The sequence below is a fragment of the Ostrea edulis genome, chromosome 4 (genome assembly GCF_947568905.1).
Source record: "Ostrea edulis chromosome 4, xbOstEdul1.1, whole genome shotgun sequence".
Lineage (NCBI taxonomy): Eukaryota > Metazoa > Mollusca > Bivalvia > Ostreida > Ostreidae > Ostrea > Ostrea edulis.
Window position 1 is genome coordinate 50,661,468 of NC_079167.1, and position 17,473 is coordinate 50,678,940.

Below are 17,473 nucleotides of genomic sequence, written 5' to 3' on the forward strand. Positions count from 1 at the left end.
CATCTGGACTGGAGTGTTTTACAAGTGTTTACAATGATGCGGAAGTTATCACTTGGACCGGGACACGTAGCGACGTTACACAAGGAACAATAACTCATTTCTATCCCCCATTAAAGCACATAAATTAAGCTTTTTTTTATTCTATATTGTGTCATAAAGGTTAATGACAAAAAGAAATAAAATTATCAAGAAACTGGTAGAAATCTAAATAGGTCAGATCCCCCATTTTCCCAATCCAATTCGCCTCTCTGATGTTAAATACCTTCTGCCACCTCTGGGAGGTGTGGTTATATGACAGAGATTAAGTATTTCCCTTTCCTAACACAGAAAAATGACCCCAAAAGTAGGCGAGCTTAGCTGAGCTGAGTTTGATGCATCAGAAATATTATGAATCACATGGTAAACTATTATCAAAGATGAATTACACAATAATTATGTAGTTTCTTGCACTCTCTTTTGAAAAGTTTATGTTTCAATACAGGGAATATATCAATTTCTGCAATATGTAGACTAGATGTGTTTTTGACACTTTGTCCCCCCCACCCCCTCCACCCCTGGTTGTCAGCTAGTATCAATTTGAGAAGCAATTCCAACCAGTTCTATCTTGCAAACTAAGTACTGGCACATGTAAAACCCCATTTTTAGAAATATTGTTTGAATTCTGGTATCTTTAAAGTGTAGAAATCTGTACCTGTTTTGGGTTTTTTTAATTTTCAGGTTACAAGTTCTATGGCTTAGAATCACCTTGCAAGAAACCAGAAATTCATAGGGATAAAAAATTGTATAGGCGTGTATAAAACTTAGAGAAAAATGGTGTTCCGGCAGTAACTTGAAAGACTGTCATTATTTCATAATGTCACAATACATTAAACGTTAATGCATGAGGAATTACATTGCATTATACATAATAACAATTCATAACACTTACATACCCCCTTTAAATGCAATGAAAAATTTATCTAGATGTTTAATCCTGAAATGTTGTAATGAAATTAATAAAACTCTGAGGAAACTGTGTAAGTTTGGAATACATGTATCAGCAATCCCTACCTATTGTATTAAGCCTTGCCATTTTTTGATAGTCAGCAGTCCATGAACCAAGATCAGACAACCACTCAGCTACATCATCTGTACTCCATCGAATCGGAGGTTTGTGAATGAGCAAATCTGACCCCGAGCTTCTCCAGTACATCACAAGGTATATTAGCTGGAAAGCAGGACATGTACATCAATGTACGCATTAGATATTATCATTGTACACAATAGTAGTGTGATTGTCAAGATGATTTCAACTGTGTTAACAAAGGACAAAGAATTAAAAACAAATAAAGTACTTACTAATATTATTCCACCCATAACACATATTCCAGAGCAGAAATTTTGAGCCTGTGCATTTTCGTTTTGTTGTAGATTGAAAACATTCCTCCGAGGAGAGTTTGATGGTACACTGACGTCCTGTTCTAAAATCCTTATCAAATTCTCATTGTCTGGATTGCTAACTTCTGCCTCCCTCTCTTTTAATTTATCCCAGTAAGACTTTTCAATTATGTTTCTACAATATTTCAAAAGTACATGGTTAGAAATAAAACAAAGATGAAATAGATGAACAAATTGATGAATGATACACATGTATTATAAGCTTTTAAAAAATGACATAGATAATTATTATCAATAACATTAAAAAATGACATAGATAATTATAGTCAATAACATTAAAAATGACATAGATAATTATAGTCAATAACATTAAAAAATGACATAGATAATTATAGTCAATAACATTAAAAATGACATAGATAATTATAGTCAATAACATTAAAAATGACATAGATAATTATAATCAATAACATTAAAAAATGACATAGATAATTATAATCAATAACATTAAAAATGACATAGATAATTATAATCAATAACATTAATTTTTTTTAATTAACTAACACTTAGTTTTTAAGATATATGCAATTCATAATATACACTGTATGTATCTTTAAACAAAATTTCCTGATTGTAAAACTGTGATAATACTTGATAGCGATGTTCACAGAGGGACATCCTACATATGCTTGCTGACAGAAAGGACATGTTTTCTTCCTGGATTGAATGAACCACTGTGCTAAACAAAGTCTGCAGAAGCTATGTCCACAAGTCAGTGTGGTGGGTTGAATTAGGAGGTCTGAACAACAGCCACAGATAAATTCTGACTCCATAGATCCCTGACGGTGGAAGTATTGAACAACTCTTCCTTCCGAATCATCATCTGCCATATTTCTGGGGGATGATAAAATAAATAGATAGTCTATAAGTATTACAATAAATACTTGGTCTGTAAGAAACATAACTGTTGAAGCATTAAACACTTATTTTTTGACATGTATTGTGCTGGTAACACACTACGATGTGCATACATATAAAGGAATTTTCTCTACACACCATTGCATGTTATCAGCACAATACATGTAAAAAGAATGAACAAACATCTAAACATTTACCTGCATTGGTGATAGTTACTTCAGTAAAACTTCTACTGCTTAGATTTTTTTAATATTACTTTTTCACATAATAGCACAACAGGTTAACAAGCATTCCGAGAGTACTGCATAAGCAACACACGTCCCCTACTGGTAACCCCCATTAACTGACGTATGTAATTCGAAATAATGTACATTTGATGTTGTTTGACCTTCAACTGTGACCTAAAATATTGGTATAAGTCACCAGGCCATGATTACCAGTATCAAATTAGTTTGGTCAAATCATGTGATAATCAATTAATTACTGTAGACTTTTATCAATTTAACATTAAATACATAATTCCTACTCAAATTGTTAATATCATATTTTTAAATATATTCACCTTGCCTGGACCCATTTGAAGCCAGAGCCCCCCCCCCCCCCCCCCCCCCCCCCCCCCCCCCCCCCCCCCCCCCCTTCTCCTGCATCAACACCACAATTTCTCCTAATGCCATATTAAACCGAAACCGCACATATAAGACCCTAACTGGTCTTTGATATATTCATAAGGGATTGATAAAATTTCCGATAAACTGTTAAGTATTTGCATTATATGTGAGAATGGATTTAATTTATACATTGATGTACAGTTCTTTAGAGTAGATCATTGTTAAACCACAGGCCTTTGGGGATGGATTATGCACCCCCCCTCCCCCCCTTATTTTATTCTGATCTGGGATAAACAGACTTATTTTCTTTTTATACTGATGTTTTGTAAATTTATACATTAAAGATTATAAAAATCTCTGTTCCATATTAGTAAAAAAAATCTTGTTATCTGTGATATTTCTTTTTACAATCGCTGAAAACATGATTTATTACATTTTTAGGTGATATTAGTTAATGAATTGTATGTATAATACCATGCATAAGTTGAAAAGGTGTGTAGAAGGTTGGGGTGGGGGGGGTTGCATGATCTATCATGCCTCAAGTGCCTGTGTATCATTTTAAAACTACCCCTATTGTGACCTCACCATGTGCGACTTCTGGAGAAATATCAAGCCTGAAACGCACGTTAAAAAATGAGTGATATTTTTTTAAAGAAAAATTGTGATGCTCAGATGCGCCGAATACAACTAGCCAGAAGCTTAAACAATGATTAAAACTCCAATGAACATGATAAATAGCTAGTACTTACTTATCCTCTCTGTATCCCTGAGACTAGTGATGCATGAAGCCACTAAAAAATATTATAACTACCATAATCTATAAAATGAATAAACAAACTTACAGTGTGTAATTAAGAAATATAGATACTGTAATTATTTTTTCTGTGTCCTTCAAAACTGGATTACATACCCTTTAAAATGGTCAATTTCTTTAAAATTTCTAACAACTGACGTCCAAAAAGTATCTCCAACGAATTAAGTTGGTTGTGAAAATAATACATGTATGCTAGCGTGTACAATCGTAATCATACTGAGATTCAGCTTGGGTGGATATTTGGACTGCCACCTTCACTGGTGAAGGCGTCAGTCCAAACAAGCCAAATCTCAGCCGAATAATAGCCCTAAATTACATCACACTGACATGCTTTGCTGTTTAATTAATATAACAAAGACAAAAAAATTACAAAAATGGTAAGATTATTCACACAATCATTGTAACTTTATAAAGAAATATTGGAACTTCGGTGGGATTTCCAATGTACAACAAGTTAAAAAGCCAGGACCCTATATCACAGGGGAAAAATCATTAACATAATTTATCAAAGATAGGTACAATAATCCATTGAAAGTTTAAAAGCCTACCCTATTTCCAGCTCTGTTTCGACTTTGTTTGGGGTTTTTTCTGTAGACTCTATTTTCACTTTTATTCTTACCGCTTATAACTTCTAGAAAAAAATCAAACTATATCTAAAGTATAAATTTTTGCAAATAGTTAAGCAAATAAAAACTTTTGATTTAATGATATACGTATAAATATTAATGAAAAATAAAAATATCGTTTTGTAAAGCTTTTTGTTTTAGTTTTTGAGCTGTTCTAAGCGGCCTTGATATTTGCCGCACTTTCGGCACTTTCCACTTTCGTCTAGGCCTAGTCATGGAAGTGACAAGAAAGAGTGAGTGGAAACACGGTGAAAGCAGAACAGTTTTGATCAGGCAAAAATAGACAGAAGCTATGTTTCGTGAATAATTTTGATTAATGTCTTTTCACAGATTTTCAATCCGTCCTTCCAGAAGTGGAGAAGGCTATTGCAGAATCAGATTTTCTTAGTGTTGATACAGAATTTTCAGGTACAGAAAATCTTCACTGTAACATGTAGGCCTATACAATTAAAAGTTATTCGGCAGGTACAGAAAAGATTTGCTGTTACACGAATACAATCAAGTTATTCAATAGGCACAGAAAAGATCCACTGAACATATAGATCTATAGACTATACAATTTAAAATTATTCAACACTTTTGAAGTGGATTCTAAATTTTTGTAAGAATGCTTTATCTACAATCTAAATCATTAGTGAATGGCCCAGTTCTTAATTGACCCTCTTTGGTACAGGGTTCTGTACCATTTCAGTTGTGAATTTTATGACGAAAAACTGCTGTTTTGGAAAAAGATGTGTTTCTGTTTGTGAAACACTGATCAATGCCCCTGGATTATAACAAAAGTGGGGAAGTTTTTAGTATGCCGGTCTGGTCCCCAATAGCACGCGACTTTGCATGAGCAGTTATTTCCATTGCTAAACGGAGTGTAAACACACCACCATTTGCATTTTGGCTTTGATATGAAGTTCTCCAATGTTTTGTTTGATAAAATTGATTAGAATGCCCTGCAGCATTTGAGTGTAATTATGCAGAGATGGCAGCCCTGACAAGTCAAGCTGATTATTTGAGTTAACTACATAGATTTTAAAAAATTATAGAATGCTGGGTGCAGCCCCCATTTCGAAGTGTCTGAGAGCTAAAATCACGATCAAAAATGCTTTGTAAAGTTTTTTTCCTATTGCCATACTTGCTAAAATATCTTTTGTGAAATAGGAAGAATCCATATCCTTTTTAAATCCCAGATGAAATTCAGTTTGCTTACATCAACGTCTATGATGTGAATATTCAGGAGAATTACCCAAGATAACGCACACATGACAATTTCCAAATCAACGGAATCTATCTATTCTGGAACATAAACTATACATCTTTTGCAATGTTTTTATTTGAAAATTAAAAATCTGTGTTTAAAAGCAGTTTTAAGCTTATCTGAGCTGAATGCTCAAGTGAGCTATTCGGATTGCCAGTTGTCAGTCTATCTGTAAACATTTTACATTTTCCTTGGAAAAAGTGGGCCATTTTCAACCAAAGTTGGCAAAATGCATCCTTGGGTGAAGGGAATTCAATTTCTTCAAATGAAGGGTCTTGTCCCCTTCAAAGGAGAGATAATCGCAAAAATAAGGTGGGATCAATTAAAAATCTTCTGAGAACTCAAGAACCACTGGGCCAGAAAAGCTGTTTACATGAAAACTCCCTGACATAGTACAGATTCAAGTATATGTAAAAGTCATGGCCCGGGGGTAGGTTTCGGTCACAATAGGGTTCAAAGTTTTAACTGCGAATATATAGGGAAAATCATAAGATATGGTCCAAAGTGACTCAGGTGAGTGATGTGGTCCATGGGCCTCTTGCTTTAATAAATCCTGTAGGTAAAATTTTTTTAAGATTGGTAATGTCTTACATTAGCAGCTTGTGATGTAGCGGGTTTTTTAAATGTATCACCAAATCAAGTCCTTCCTGTTATTTAGTGGGTATGTTTAAACTTCTCAGCGAATCAAGTCCTCCCTTTTATACCCATCCACAGCCTGTGATTTATTGAGTCTGTTGAAACATATTGCTGAATCAAGTCCTCCCTATTATCCACATGAGGTTAAAGTTCTTAATACACAATTTCCAAGTTACCCAATAGTTCTTTCCCTTTTTGGAACTCTTATGCACAATGAGACGCAGAACATACTTTCTTCCACATGCGGTGGGTACAAATGCTTATCTCTACCTTCATATATTACCTAAAGGATGATTATCAGGCATCATGAAAGCACCCAAAATGTTAGGACACACAATTTTAGTAAGTTTATGATTATTTGATAATAAAATAGCTCGAATAAAAATCGATAATCACCAACTTTCTTTGATTAAAGTATCACTCGTGCAGAAGAGAAAATAAAAAAAAATAAAATCATATTTAATTTAATGGCCTAATTCAAACAAATATTATTCTTCATATGGTCAGTTTAATGTATTGCAACAGCTGATATATAAACAAAATTTACGCTTTAATAACTTATCTTTATTTACATAGCTAGTCTATAACATTTGTATGCATCTTGTACCCACGGTTCAACGGAATACTGAATGTACCTCCATCACAGAAGAGTTGATATTTCGGAACTTGCGTATTGATCGTTTACATATTACCACACCTTTGGACGCATCATAGATAAAAAATCACCGGACTTTAGAAATATTTACAGATTTTGCAGGTGGAGCTGGCGGATTTCAAAAACTCTGATAGATAACAATTATCATTTCATAGGCTCTAGTAGCCAGTTTTGATGTTTTGAATTATTCAGTTCTGTATTAATAAAAAAGATTATTGACATTTTCATGATCAAATTGATGCTTTAGCTACCCTTAAAGTGGTCAATATAATGCTTTAGCTACCCTTAAAGTGGTCAATATAATGCTTTAGCTACCCATTAAAGTGGTCAATATAATGCTTTAGCTACCCTTAAACTGGTCAATATAATGCTTTAGCTACCCTTAAACTGGTCAATATAATGCTTTAGCTACCATCAGGGCTAGGTGAATGTTGTACTTCTCAGGTAGTGAAGTATTGTATTGACCTCAAAACTGTTAATACCTGTAACGTGGTGTATATTGTTTTTAAATGAGTTTAAACTTTAATGACCTGCTTTGCTCATTAGACAGTTGTAGTGTTTTGCTCCTTGGCCCAAGAATGCCTCCAATAGTTTTGCAGCAAAACACCTTGGATCCACCCCTAATATTCCATAGATAAACCAGGATGCACAGTTGGTGGTTTGACAATGAGAAAATATTGAAAATGAATGATAAAAATTTTTATCAAGTAAACTTGTGCAAGGAGCTATCAAGATACTGATTTAGTTCAATACAGATGTTCACTTGGTAACAAATTTTATCATTTATCTTAATATTACTTCATTGTCAAATTGTCAAAAATTGTTAAATGTAAAAGATGCACCAATCAATATTGATTGCCGGGTTGCCTGTAGCCTTTGTCTGTTGTCAAGTAGCAGGTTTGCTACAGCTGATAAATAGCAAACGGCATGAATTATAGAGGTTGACAGGGGGAATTCTGTAGAGTTTTGAAGGGTAGGATGTATACAAGATGAGCGTAGGGAATTTGTTGAAATGAATAGGGAAAACTGAGTCAAACTTTGGACAGTATTGAAGATGACATGTTCCTTTATGAAATAGATAGTGATGTTATTAGTCCTGTGAACCTGAATGGGGCTATGGGTTTCCTCTTTGTCAGTCTGTCCCACTTGGTTTTCTGCCATTTTCCCCATCATGCTTTGATTTAGAAAGCTTAGATTTAGTATGTGGGTTACTACTGTATGCTTACAGATCATGCAAGTTTAAGTTTCGTCAATGTTGATTGATTTTTATGAAATAAATGGGACTTTGAGACAGATATATAGTTTTCCGGACTTTTTTTCCACTTGTGCTTTAATTGAGAAATCTGAAATTTGATATGTGGTTACCTATTATTATTGAAATGAATAGATACTGATCAAGATTTTTTGTTATGGTTGACCTATTTTAACAAAAATAAGCCTTCAGTATGATGCATTACATATTGTGGTACATTACTGCATGGTATAATACAGTCGGGGTTTTTATGAAGTTGCGTAGGATATAATGTTTTTGACCCGTCAATCCATCAGTCCCTTTCTTGTCAGCGCAACTCCTCTGAAACCATTCAACAGAATTTCATGAAACTGTGTAGTTATAAAGGACACACTGTGTAGATGTGCATATTCCCAGGAAATTCTGATCCAATAATTATTTTTGGAGTTATACCCCTTTTAAACTTAGAATTTTGAGCCTGTATATCCCGTTTTTGCAGTAATGCATAGCATTACCATTCTTTATGTGAGGTGACAATGGTCAAGCAATGTTGGAGCATGGGGTATGTGAGCTTGCTCACCTTTTCTTTCATTTTTCTTCCATATACATGATGAATAAAAGTTCCAAATTATACCAGGGATTTTCCACAGCAATTTTAAATTGTTTGAAAATGGGTCCGGACCAAAAAATTGGAAATTCATTTTGTCAATTGAATTAAAATTTTCACATAATAAAACACTCATGATAAGCAACTTGCACCTTTTATTTCATTGCTTTCAAAATGTAATCATTCTGATTTCGTGTTATGAAAATTAACTTTTTCATTGTCAGATTTGTCCTTTGCTATTAAATAGAATAGAAATGTGTATAAATTATTTGCAAGAAATTTATTAGTTCACCTTTATAAAATTGTCCTCTACTGACCCACTGATAAAAACAGCCATACTGAACACTTTTTTTAGCCTCCAAGAATGGATGAATTTTTTAACATTACAGAATCTTCTCATCCTATCAATGCCAGTTTGTCTGAAACTACTTGATCACAATGAAAACACTAAACACAACATAATGAGAAGCATCTTGGTGATTGACACTAAATTCAAAATTGTCTGGTGTAACAACAAACCATGTGCCAGTAATACAATGCTGTGTTCAATAAAATTCTTTAAAAAAGATTTCCAACTACCTACCCACCCATATTTTAAATACTGGATCAGGCAAGCAAATGATTTTTTTTAAGGTGGCCTTATTCACACGGGACATGCCATAATGGCTGATATTTTACGATAAACTTTATTGTAACACAGCTTCACTGTTATAAGTAACATTGTTTATTAAAAGGTTATGTTTTAATTACTGTCTATGTCACTGCATAATATCATTCTGTATGCAACAATTCATTGATTACTTCTATAAACTTCTGATATTGTATACAAGCTTTAAAGTTGTGACTAATGGTAGATTCCACATTCTTTTAATAATTGTTAATGTGAATCATAAAAGGGAGGGATCAAACACAAGTGGAGAAAATTTGGCACTCAGGTGACCTACTGGTATTGCATTTGTTAGTTGTCCATCTTGCATTAATGTTTTTGCATAATCAACTTCTCTGAAACGGGTGTGCAGTTACCATCACCTGATATCTAGGGCTCCCAATTGTAGAAGTTCCAGGCAAGCGAAAATCAATGCCAGTTTCTGGTTTAGGCCGTTTGCTAGTAAATATGAAAAGAAAGGAAACGCCTTATTTGTTGTACAACAGTCTATAATAGGTCAACTAAGTTTATGTACTATTTCATTTTGTTGCTATATGAATGGAATATCTTCAAGAATTAAAATTGTGTATTTCATGGTTTAAATATTCCTTACAATTATTTTTCAAAAATTTCAATACTTTGACCAACTAATATAATTAGTTAAATCATCTTTATGTTGTGTGCAAAGATTTTTTCTACAAGTTTTGTTAGTTTTATTGAGTAATGCATCTTCCATTTTCAATGGCTATTGTACAAGATGTGTATCTGTCATTACATGCTAAATTTGCCCTGACAATTCATTAAGGGGTTTGTTTTGCCCTGACAGTTCATTAAGGGGTTTGTTTTGTGAATCTGTCATTACATGCTAAATTTGCCCTGACAATTCATTAAGGGGTTTGTTTTGTGAATCTGTCATTACATGCTAAATTTGCCCTGACAATTCATTAAGGGGTTTGTTTTGTGAATCTGTCATTACATGCTAAATTTGCCCTGACAATTCATTAAGGGGTTTGTTTTGTGAATCTGTCATTACATGCTAAATTTGCCCTGACAGTTCATTAAGGGGTTTGTTTTGCCCTGACAGTTCATTAAGGGGTTTGTTTTGTGAATCTGTCATTACATGCTAAATTTGCCCTGACAATTCATTAAGGGGTTTGTTTTGTGAATCTGTCATTACATGCTAAATTTGCCCTTACAGTTCATTAAGGGGTTTGTTTTGCCCTGACAGTTCATTAAGGGGTTTGTTTTGTGAATCTGTCATTACATGCTAAATTTGCCCTGACAGTTCATTAAAGGGTTTGTTTTGCCCTGACAGTTCATTAAGGGGTTTGTTTTGAAATGCCAATAATGTTCAACCCAGGGCTATGTTAATAGTATCATGCTATGTTTATTGTAACATGCACTTTAAGTTGCAGAATTTTACTCAGAATATATAACAGATTTAATACGGGAGTGCAACCTTTATAAAGTCTCGGCATGTGTGATGCCTGTTATGTTGTTTGTATATTGTAATGTGCATACTCAGTAAGTCCTAGAAATGTTTGAATAAAAATACACAGTGCTTTAAAGTGCATAGATGATTTGGCTTTGTCATTTTGGCATATTCTTGATTGATACAAAGGTGGGGAAATTTGGGGAATGAAAATCAATAAAAATATAATTTCAAACCGCTTTGATTTCATAGTAGGTTAAATTAACTTATACAAGCCTCCTAATGTAGTGTGAAATTGAGTTTATTTACACTGTTAATCCCAATCCCCCCCCCCTCAGGTTTTTTTTTTTCAGGTCTTGATTTCAAGGGCCAGGACCTTTCCAATTGGGAAAAATAGCGACATTTGCTTGAAATTGGGGAAAATGTTTCATACAAAGAAATGGGGGTAAACCCAATTCAGAGTGCTTTAAGGTATAATTGCATGGGCTCCTTCTGACTTTCATTTTGGTCAAATCTGACCTCATTCAAATAAGCAGAGGCCAAAAAATTAGGTTTACTTAAGAATTTTGAAACAAAAATTGTAATCTGTTGGCCTGTGAAGAAGATTTATGAACGATTTGGCTACCCTGCTTGGTTTGTGTTCATTGTTTGGGAATTTCAAAGCAAAAACTGGGAAAATACCTGCTTTTAAGCATTGGAAATGGGGCCTTATTTTGGCCCCCCTACAGACCCTAAAAAAATTCTGCTTATATTACTATGTATGCCTATAATGTGATGAATATATGTAAATTATATTTCTTAAACTGAATTAAGGCTTAAGTGGTGTATAGTAATTAAAATTCTAAAGATTTAAAATTGCTGTGGGAATGTTGCTGTCTCCCAACAGGATATGAATATGAAAATTACTTTTTATGAAAATAATATGCAAGCATTCATTGACGGGTAAATCTAATGGTCAAGTAGCAGTACTCGTATTCTCTTTAGAGAATTCTCTAAAGAGAATACAGTACTCGGCTTATTATTGAGTAGCTATTGGATCCAGTAAGATCTCTGTATGGTGGCTCAGATGAGCATTGTGGGCCTCGGGCCGCTTGTAAAGAATCGGTTTTACTCCTGGCATGGATTTCTCAAAAGAAACTTCAGTCAGAACTTGGACTGAAGTCTGAGATTTTACTAAAATTTTGACTGCTCAGATTTAAAAAGAAAAACTCTGACTTAAGTTCGATCTTTTTTCGAGAAATCCAAGCAAACAAACGAAGTTGATAGGGATAGTCCCTACAAACAAGGTTGAGATGGTATATAGGGATCACCATTTCTGTCTCCATCTACTGCCCTTCCCTTCCATTTGGATCGAGGCAACAATGTATAGTAATAAAAGGACATCATTCTTGGCACAGGTTGCTTATTACATGTACCAAATGATGTGTAATGACTTATCACAAATCTGAATTCTGTTCTGTGGGTTTGAAATATACATTCTCTGCGCACCATCAACATGCAACACTCGCTGTGTATGTAACGAGTGATACTCAGGTGACAGTTAAGACCCATGGGCCTTTTGTCATGTTTCATGAAATATGTATGTATTTATTATGATTTTCTAGATATTTGATTCCTTCCCATTGTAATGGTATTATAGGTCTTCATGCATCCAGCTCCTATTACATATCACCACTGGACACACCTGAAGAGAGATACCAAAAGCTAAGAAAGGTACAGAATTGATTCATTTCTTTTGAATAATATAATGTCATTATGAAAAGCCAATGAGACTGAGGATTAGATTGAAAATTACTTGTACTCATGTACTGTTTTACTTTATAATGCAGATTTGATTATTAGTTATACACTTTAGGGTAGTGTTTTTGTTTCCCAGAGAGTAAATAGGTCTGAAGGGGGGGGGGGGGTATTGAATACTGTTTTTAACAAGTTTAAGCATAGAGGTTAACCCAGCACCGCATCTCACTCCCCCCAGGATTTTGTCTGGACATTTTCTAAGAAAATTTTGTCTGTCAATGTCAACATTGTGAACACACTCCAGAGCTTTAAGACTCTTTTAATGACATGGTAGCAATTCTTTTGCGAGAAACCCAGTGAGGGATATTTGTCCAATTCTGGACAGTTGTAGCTAGTTTAAACTTAATTTTAGCAAACTTATCACTCAAACTATTAAAGGTTTGATTAAATGTAACATGTTATCAATCATTGATAATTGGTTTGTTTAATTTTAGGGCTCATGTGACTTCCTGGTGTTTCAAGTGGGACTTTGTACATTTTGTTTTAACAAAGAAAACAATAAGTAAGTTTTAGAGTGTAACTCACATTTAAATCTAGTGTATCTTGATTTTGTATAATTCAAAAAAATGAGCACAAATTTCTCTCCAGTACTGTGTGATTGTGTGTCCTGATATAGTGGTGTCAAATACATGACCTTCCTGGTAGGTTAATCATTTTGCTCAGTTGAGCTGTGGAGCTATTTCTATCCTCGAGCTGTGGAGCCATTTCAATCTTCAAGCTATGGAGCCATTTCTATCCTCGAGCTGTGGAGCCATTTCAATCTTCAAGCTGTGGAGCCATTTCTATCTTCAAGCTGTGGAGCTATTTCTATCCTCGAGCTGTGGAGGCTCCGAGCTATTTCTATCCTCGAGCTGTGGAGGCTCCGAGCTATTTCTATCCTCGAGCTGTGGAGGCTCCGAGCTATTTCTATCCTCGAGCTGTGGAACCATTTCTATCCTCGAGCTGTGGAGCTATTTCTATCCTCAGTAGAGGTAGAATGCCATGTCTATTACTTTTGGCACCCATGTTGGGGCCTGGTTACTTTCTTGCAGGTTAAATAATTCCCCCTTGAACTACACTACCATGGCTGTGGAAGAGTAGGGATGGCTGTTTTTATACACTTTGATCATGTGTTAATCCATACTGATGATGCTGATAATGCAGTATACTGATCTGCTGGCACATTGCCATGTTCAAAGTTTACGGTGATTTTAAATCATTTTCATGTAATGAGTTATAGATCTACTGTATTAAGAGCTAAGGAAATGAAGGAATCAGAAGAATTATGTGAGACAAACATATCATTTGTGTATGCATTTTATACACACACACACACACACACACCCCTCCCTGATATATCATAAAATTTTGAATTCACACCAGCCTAGCTAAGCTATTTCACAATAGAAAAAAAATGCAGATACCGATATGTTTAGATTACATTTATAAAGCATGACTTTACAGAGTATTTACAATTTCGGGGAAAAAATGAACATGTGGAAAAAAATAACTGTGTACTAAAATCTTACCTCAAATACTGACTCTCAAAAGTTTTGATTGAAAGAGTTTTTGCTTTTGAAATTGACATTATGTGTATGTTTTTAAAAGTCAAAAGTACATTGTGTGCATGTGAGTGGTTAGGGGGTTACGCAATCAAACTAAAACGATCTTTGCATGCCATAATCTTTAAACATCTTTTTACATGTTTTATACTGGATAGTATCTAATAAATATCAGAATGAAAATGGATGTAGATTTTTTTATGAGTTGCTTTTAATATCACAGGTCATTATTCATCAAATTACAATATATGGGATATTTTTTTTGTCTTGTCATTATCTATTTTGAGTCCTTTAGGCCAATTCAACTTAATTAGTAGATTATCATTCAGGGTCACCAAAAAGTATGGGACGTACGGGTGGGAAGATTTTATTTTTTAATTTTTATTTTCTGATAAAAATATTATGCTAATGACAAACGAGTTTTTGACAACAGAAGTGTATCATTTAATGTCAGATGGATATCAATCTATGCTTATTTCACAGACGAATTCCAGTTTAAGCTTTAATTTCAAACACAGAAAGATACCAATCTTCTTCAAAATTTACACCCGTAAGAATGCGAGAAATTAAGAAAACTATATCTATTTTCTTCACGTGGCCTGACTTTTCACGTTGCTCTACCAGAAATGTACACAAAAAGTGTAAATACCAGAGTCTGACATGACAATTTTTCGGAAATCGCAAGTTTCGCAAAATAAAAAAATTTGGGGTGGGTCGATTTTTGAGGGGCGGGCATGGATGATAATCTATCAATTAAGTTGAATTGGCCTTATTTGTATAGGTTGAATGAAAACACAAGATGCTCGTTTTCATATTCAAAAAATGGCTGGTACACTTGTTGACAAATAGAAATGGGAAAATCACATTTAAAAATTGTTATATAAAGTCTGATTTTGTTTGAGAAAGCAATATTGAAATCAAGAATAAAAGGTTGTAGACAATGAAAAAAAAGGGAATTAAATTTCGATAAATGTATTTGTATGTTAGAAATACAGATCACGAGGATACCTACCTTTTAAAACAATTACTGATAGTGGGGGTTTTTTGGTGTGTTTTTTTTTCACATTCTGAAATTACTGGTAAGCTATTGGCTGGCTCAAAGGCATGCTAATAATTTTAGCGGAAACATTTGGGTGAACAAGGAAGAGTTATCTCTTGCAAATACTGAAATCACAATTGGGTGCATATTTGGTGAGTGAATTTTTGGTGGAATGCTTTCTAACTGCTAAAAGTAAGCCAAGTTTATCACCTTGCGAGAAAAAAAACCACCCCAGCTTTATGGTAATATTACAATTTGAATTGAATTAGATTAGTTTCAGGTTCAGTTAAGTCACCAAGAACACTGTCACTTATTCATATTCTTCAAGTTAGTAGCAAATACTAGATCAATAAATATATAATGCATATGATGCATACTACACCCCCTCCCCCTCCCCAAACAATATTATTAGTAAGATGGAGGTAATTAACTTTCCCTTTATCAATCTTTGCTGGATGCTATTGAAAGAAAACATAACACAGTGTCTGCCACTCCCTCCCTCTCTTGCAAAGCATATCTAGTCACTTTGACCCTTTAATTTGTCAATCTACACCTCAGTGGCAGTCGACCATCACTTGGGAAAGAGAGGCAACTCTTACTAAATGTGGCAATATCATCGTACAGTGTCATTTAGTCTTATTCCTAGCTCAGGGTTGACACTGTCGGTAGAGCACTGGACTGTCATATGCAAGAGGTCCCAAGTCTGATCCTCAGGGGGTGGATTACTCTATGTTACAAAAAATGTTTGGCACATACACTGTTCAACATCTGTCTTCACTACTGTTAATTACTGCAGCAATCCTTTTAGCATTTGAAATAATTGATGCATGCATTAAATTTTGTGATTTTTGCAACCTAAAACAAGTAATGGTAATTTAGTGTTTTGATATTGAGGAGAGTCAACTACAGACAATTTTATATGAGTGTTTTAAATATTTTGTTAGAGCATATGTTTCACGTACTATAATTAATATTACTCTCACTGTAGGTATGAAGCAAGACCATTTAATTTTTATGTTTTCCCAAGACCTTATTCCAGAGCAGCCCCTGATTGTAGATTTATGTGTCAGGTAAAGTGATGACTATATATTTTCTAAGCTTTCTGAGGATTTGTGTGTGTGTAAATACAATAAAGAATAGTAACTCTTAAACCAATTCTTACTTTGCTCTAGCCAAAAAAGATGGAGCTCATTGAAATAAATGATTGTAATTTATTTTTATTTTTTGTAGAGCTCAAGCATTGATTTTCTAGCATCTCAAAATTTTGACTTCAACAAGGTTTTCAAAGAAGGTATAGTATATCTATATGTTTATTTTGAGGTTTTTTATGCCCCCGAGATCAAAGATCGGGGGGACATATTGTTTTTATCTTGTCTGTCATTCTGTCTGAAACTTTAACCTTGCTAATAACTTTTGAACAGTAAATGCTAGAGCTTTGATATTTCACATGAGTGTTCCTTGTGACAAGACCTTTCCGTGGGTACTAAACCTTTTGACCTTGGCATTGGACTTTTAAAAAATTTGACATTGGTCATAACTTCTAAATGGTAAATTTTAGAGCTTTCATCTTGCACATGAGCATTTCTTGTGACAAGATCTTTCTACTGGTACCAAGATATTTGTCCTTGTGACCTTGTCCATCTATGGAATTTACCATTATTGGGGGCATTTGTGTTTCACAAACACATCTTGTTTTACATTATGAGTTTGTATATTTACTGATTTTGCCTGTGAAAATATTTGAAATTTAGAATTGAATTATTGCTAAGCATGTATCATTTCAGGCATACCATATTTAACTTCCACACAGGAGAGTCAGTTGAAAGATTCCTTGGAAGAAAAGCACAAACAGTACAATCTTTTCTCCTCCCCAGCCTTTGTTACACCAGACAGTGGGGCTGAAGCTGTGACCACAAAGGGACCCATTAATATACCAGAGGAACACAAGGATTTTATAGAGGGCATCTGGTTTGTATCAAGCTGCACACCATGAATACAGAGCTTAGATTATCTAATCAGGGTAGTATAGGGATTAACCACCACCAGGATCTTAATTAGTATCCAGCAACAGATGACACATTTATAATAAACACACCTAGAGTGAATTCACACTTGTTATAAAGTGATGTTTATTCCCCTACAGGGCTTGAAGCTAACTTTTTATGTCACCAGTCCGCTGGACTGATGGGGTATAATTTTAACCAGTCCGCAGAAAAAATTACCAGTCCAACAGAGTTTTCCAGAAATAATCAAATATATTTTGTTGATATCATTAAAATGAAATTTAACTCATTATG

The 17,473-nt window shown here is 34.3% G+C and overlaps 2 protein-coding genes across 5 annotated transcripts in view; one reads left to right on the forward strand and one right to left on the reverse strand.

Moving 5' to 3' along the window:
- LOC125670235 (bifunctional apoptosis regulator-like) overlaps positions 1-4,349 on the reverse strand; it is a 40,625-nt gene extending 36,276 nt beyond the window's left edge. The window contains exons 1-5 of the mRNA XM_048905315.2: positions 4,266-4,349; positions 3,653-3,694; positions 2,029-2,271; positions 1,339-1,552; positions 1,051-1,207 (exon numbers count right to left, since the gene is read on the reverse strand). Of these exons, the coding sequence (XP_048761272.1) occupies positions 1,051-1,207; positions 1,339-1,552; positions 2,029-2,267 (610 nt within the window). The 5' untranslated portion in view covers positions 2,268-2,271; positions 3,653-3,694; positions 4,266-4,349. The remainder of the gene's footprint in view (positions 1-1,050; positions 1,208-1,338; positions 1,553-2,028; positions 2,272-3,652; positions 3,695-4,265) is intronic.
- Positions 4,350-4,499: 150 nt separating this feature from the next.
- The window catches only part of LOC125670233 (poly(A)-specific ribonuclease PARN-like), a 35,605-nt gene continuing 22,631 nt past the window's right edge, over positions 4,500-17,473 (forward strand). For 3 of the 4 annotated variants that reach the window (XM_048905308.2, XM_048905307.2, XM_048905309.2), the window contains exons 1-7: positions 4,507-4,576; positions 4,674-4,751; positions 12,439-12,512; positions 13,031-13,098; positions 16,165-16,246; positions 16,407-16,467; positions 16,961-17,144. In XM_048905308.2, the coding sequence (XP_048761265.1) occupies positions 4,558-4,576; positions 4,674-4,751; positions 12,439-12,512; positions 13,031-13,098; positions 16,165-16,246; positions 16,407-16,467; positions 16,961-17,144 (566 nt within the window). In that variant the 5' untranslated portion in view covers positions 4,507-4,557. Of the gene's footprint in view, positions 4,577-4,673; positions 4,752-12,438; positions 12,513-13,030; positions 13,099-16,164; positions 16,247-16,406; positions 16,468-16,960; positions 17,145-17,473 lie in introns of all 4 variants that reach the window. The other variant, XM_048905305.2, reaches the window with a different exon arrangement.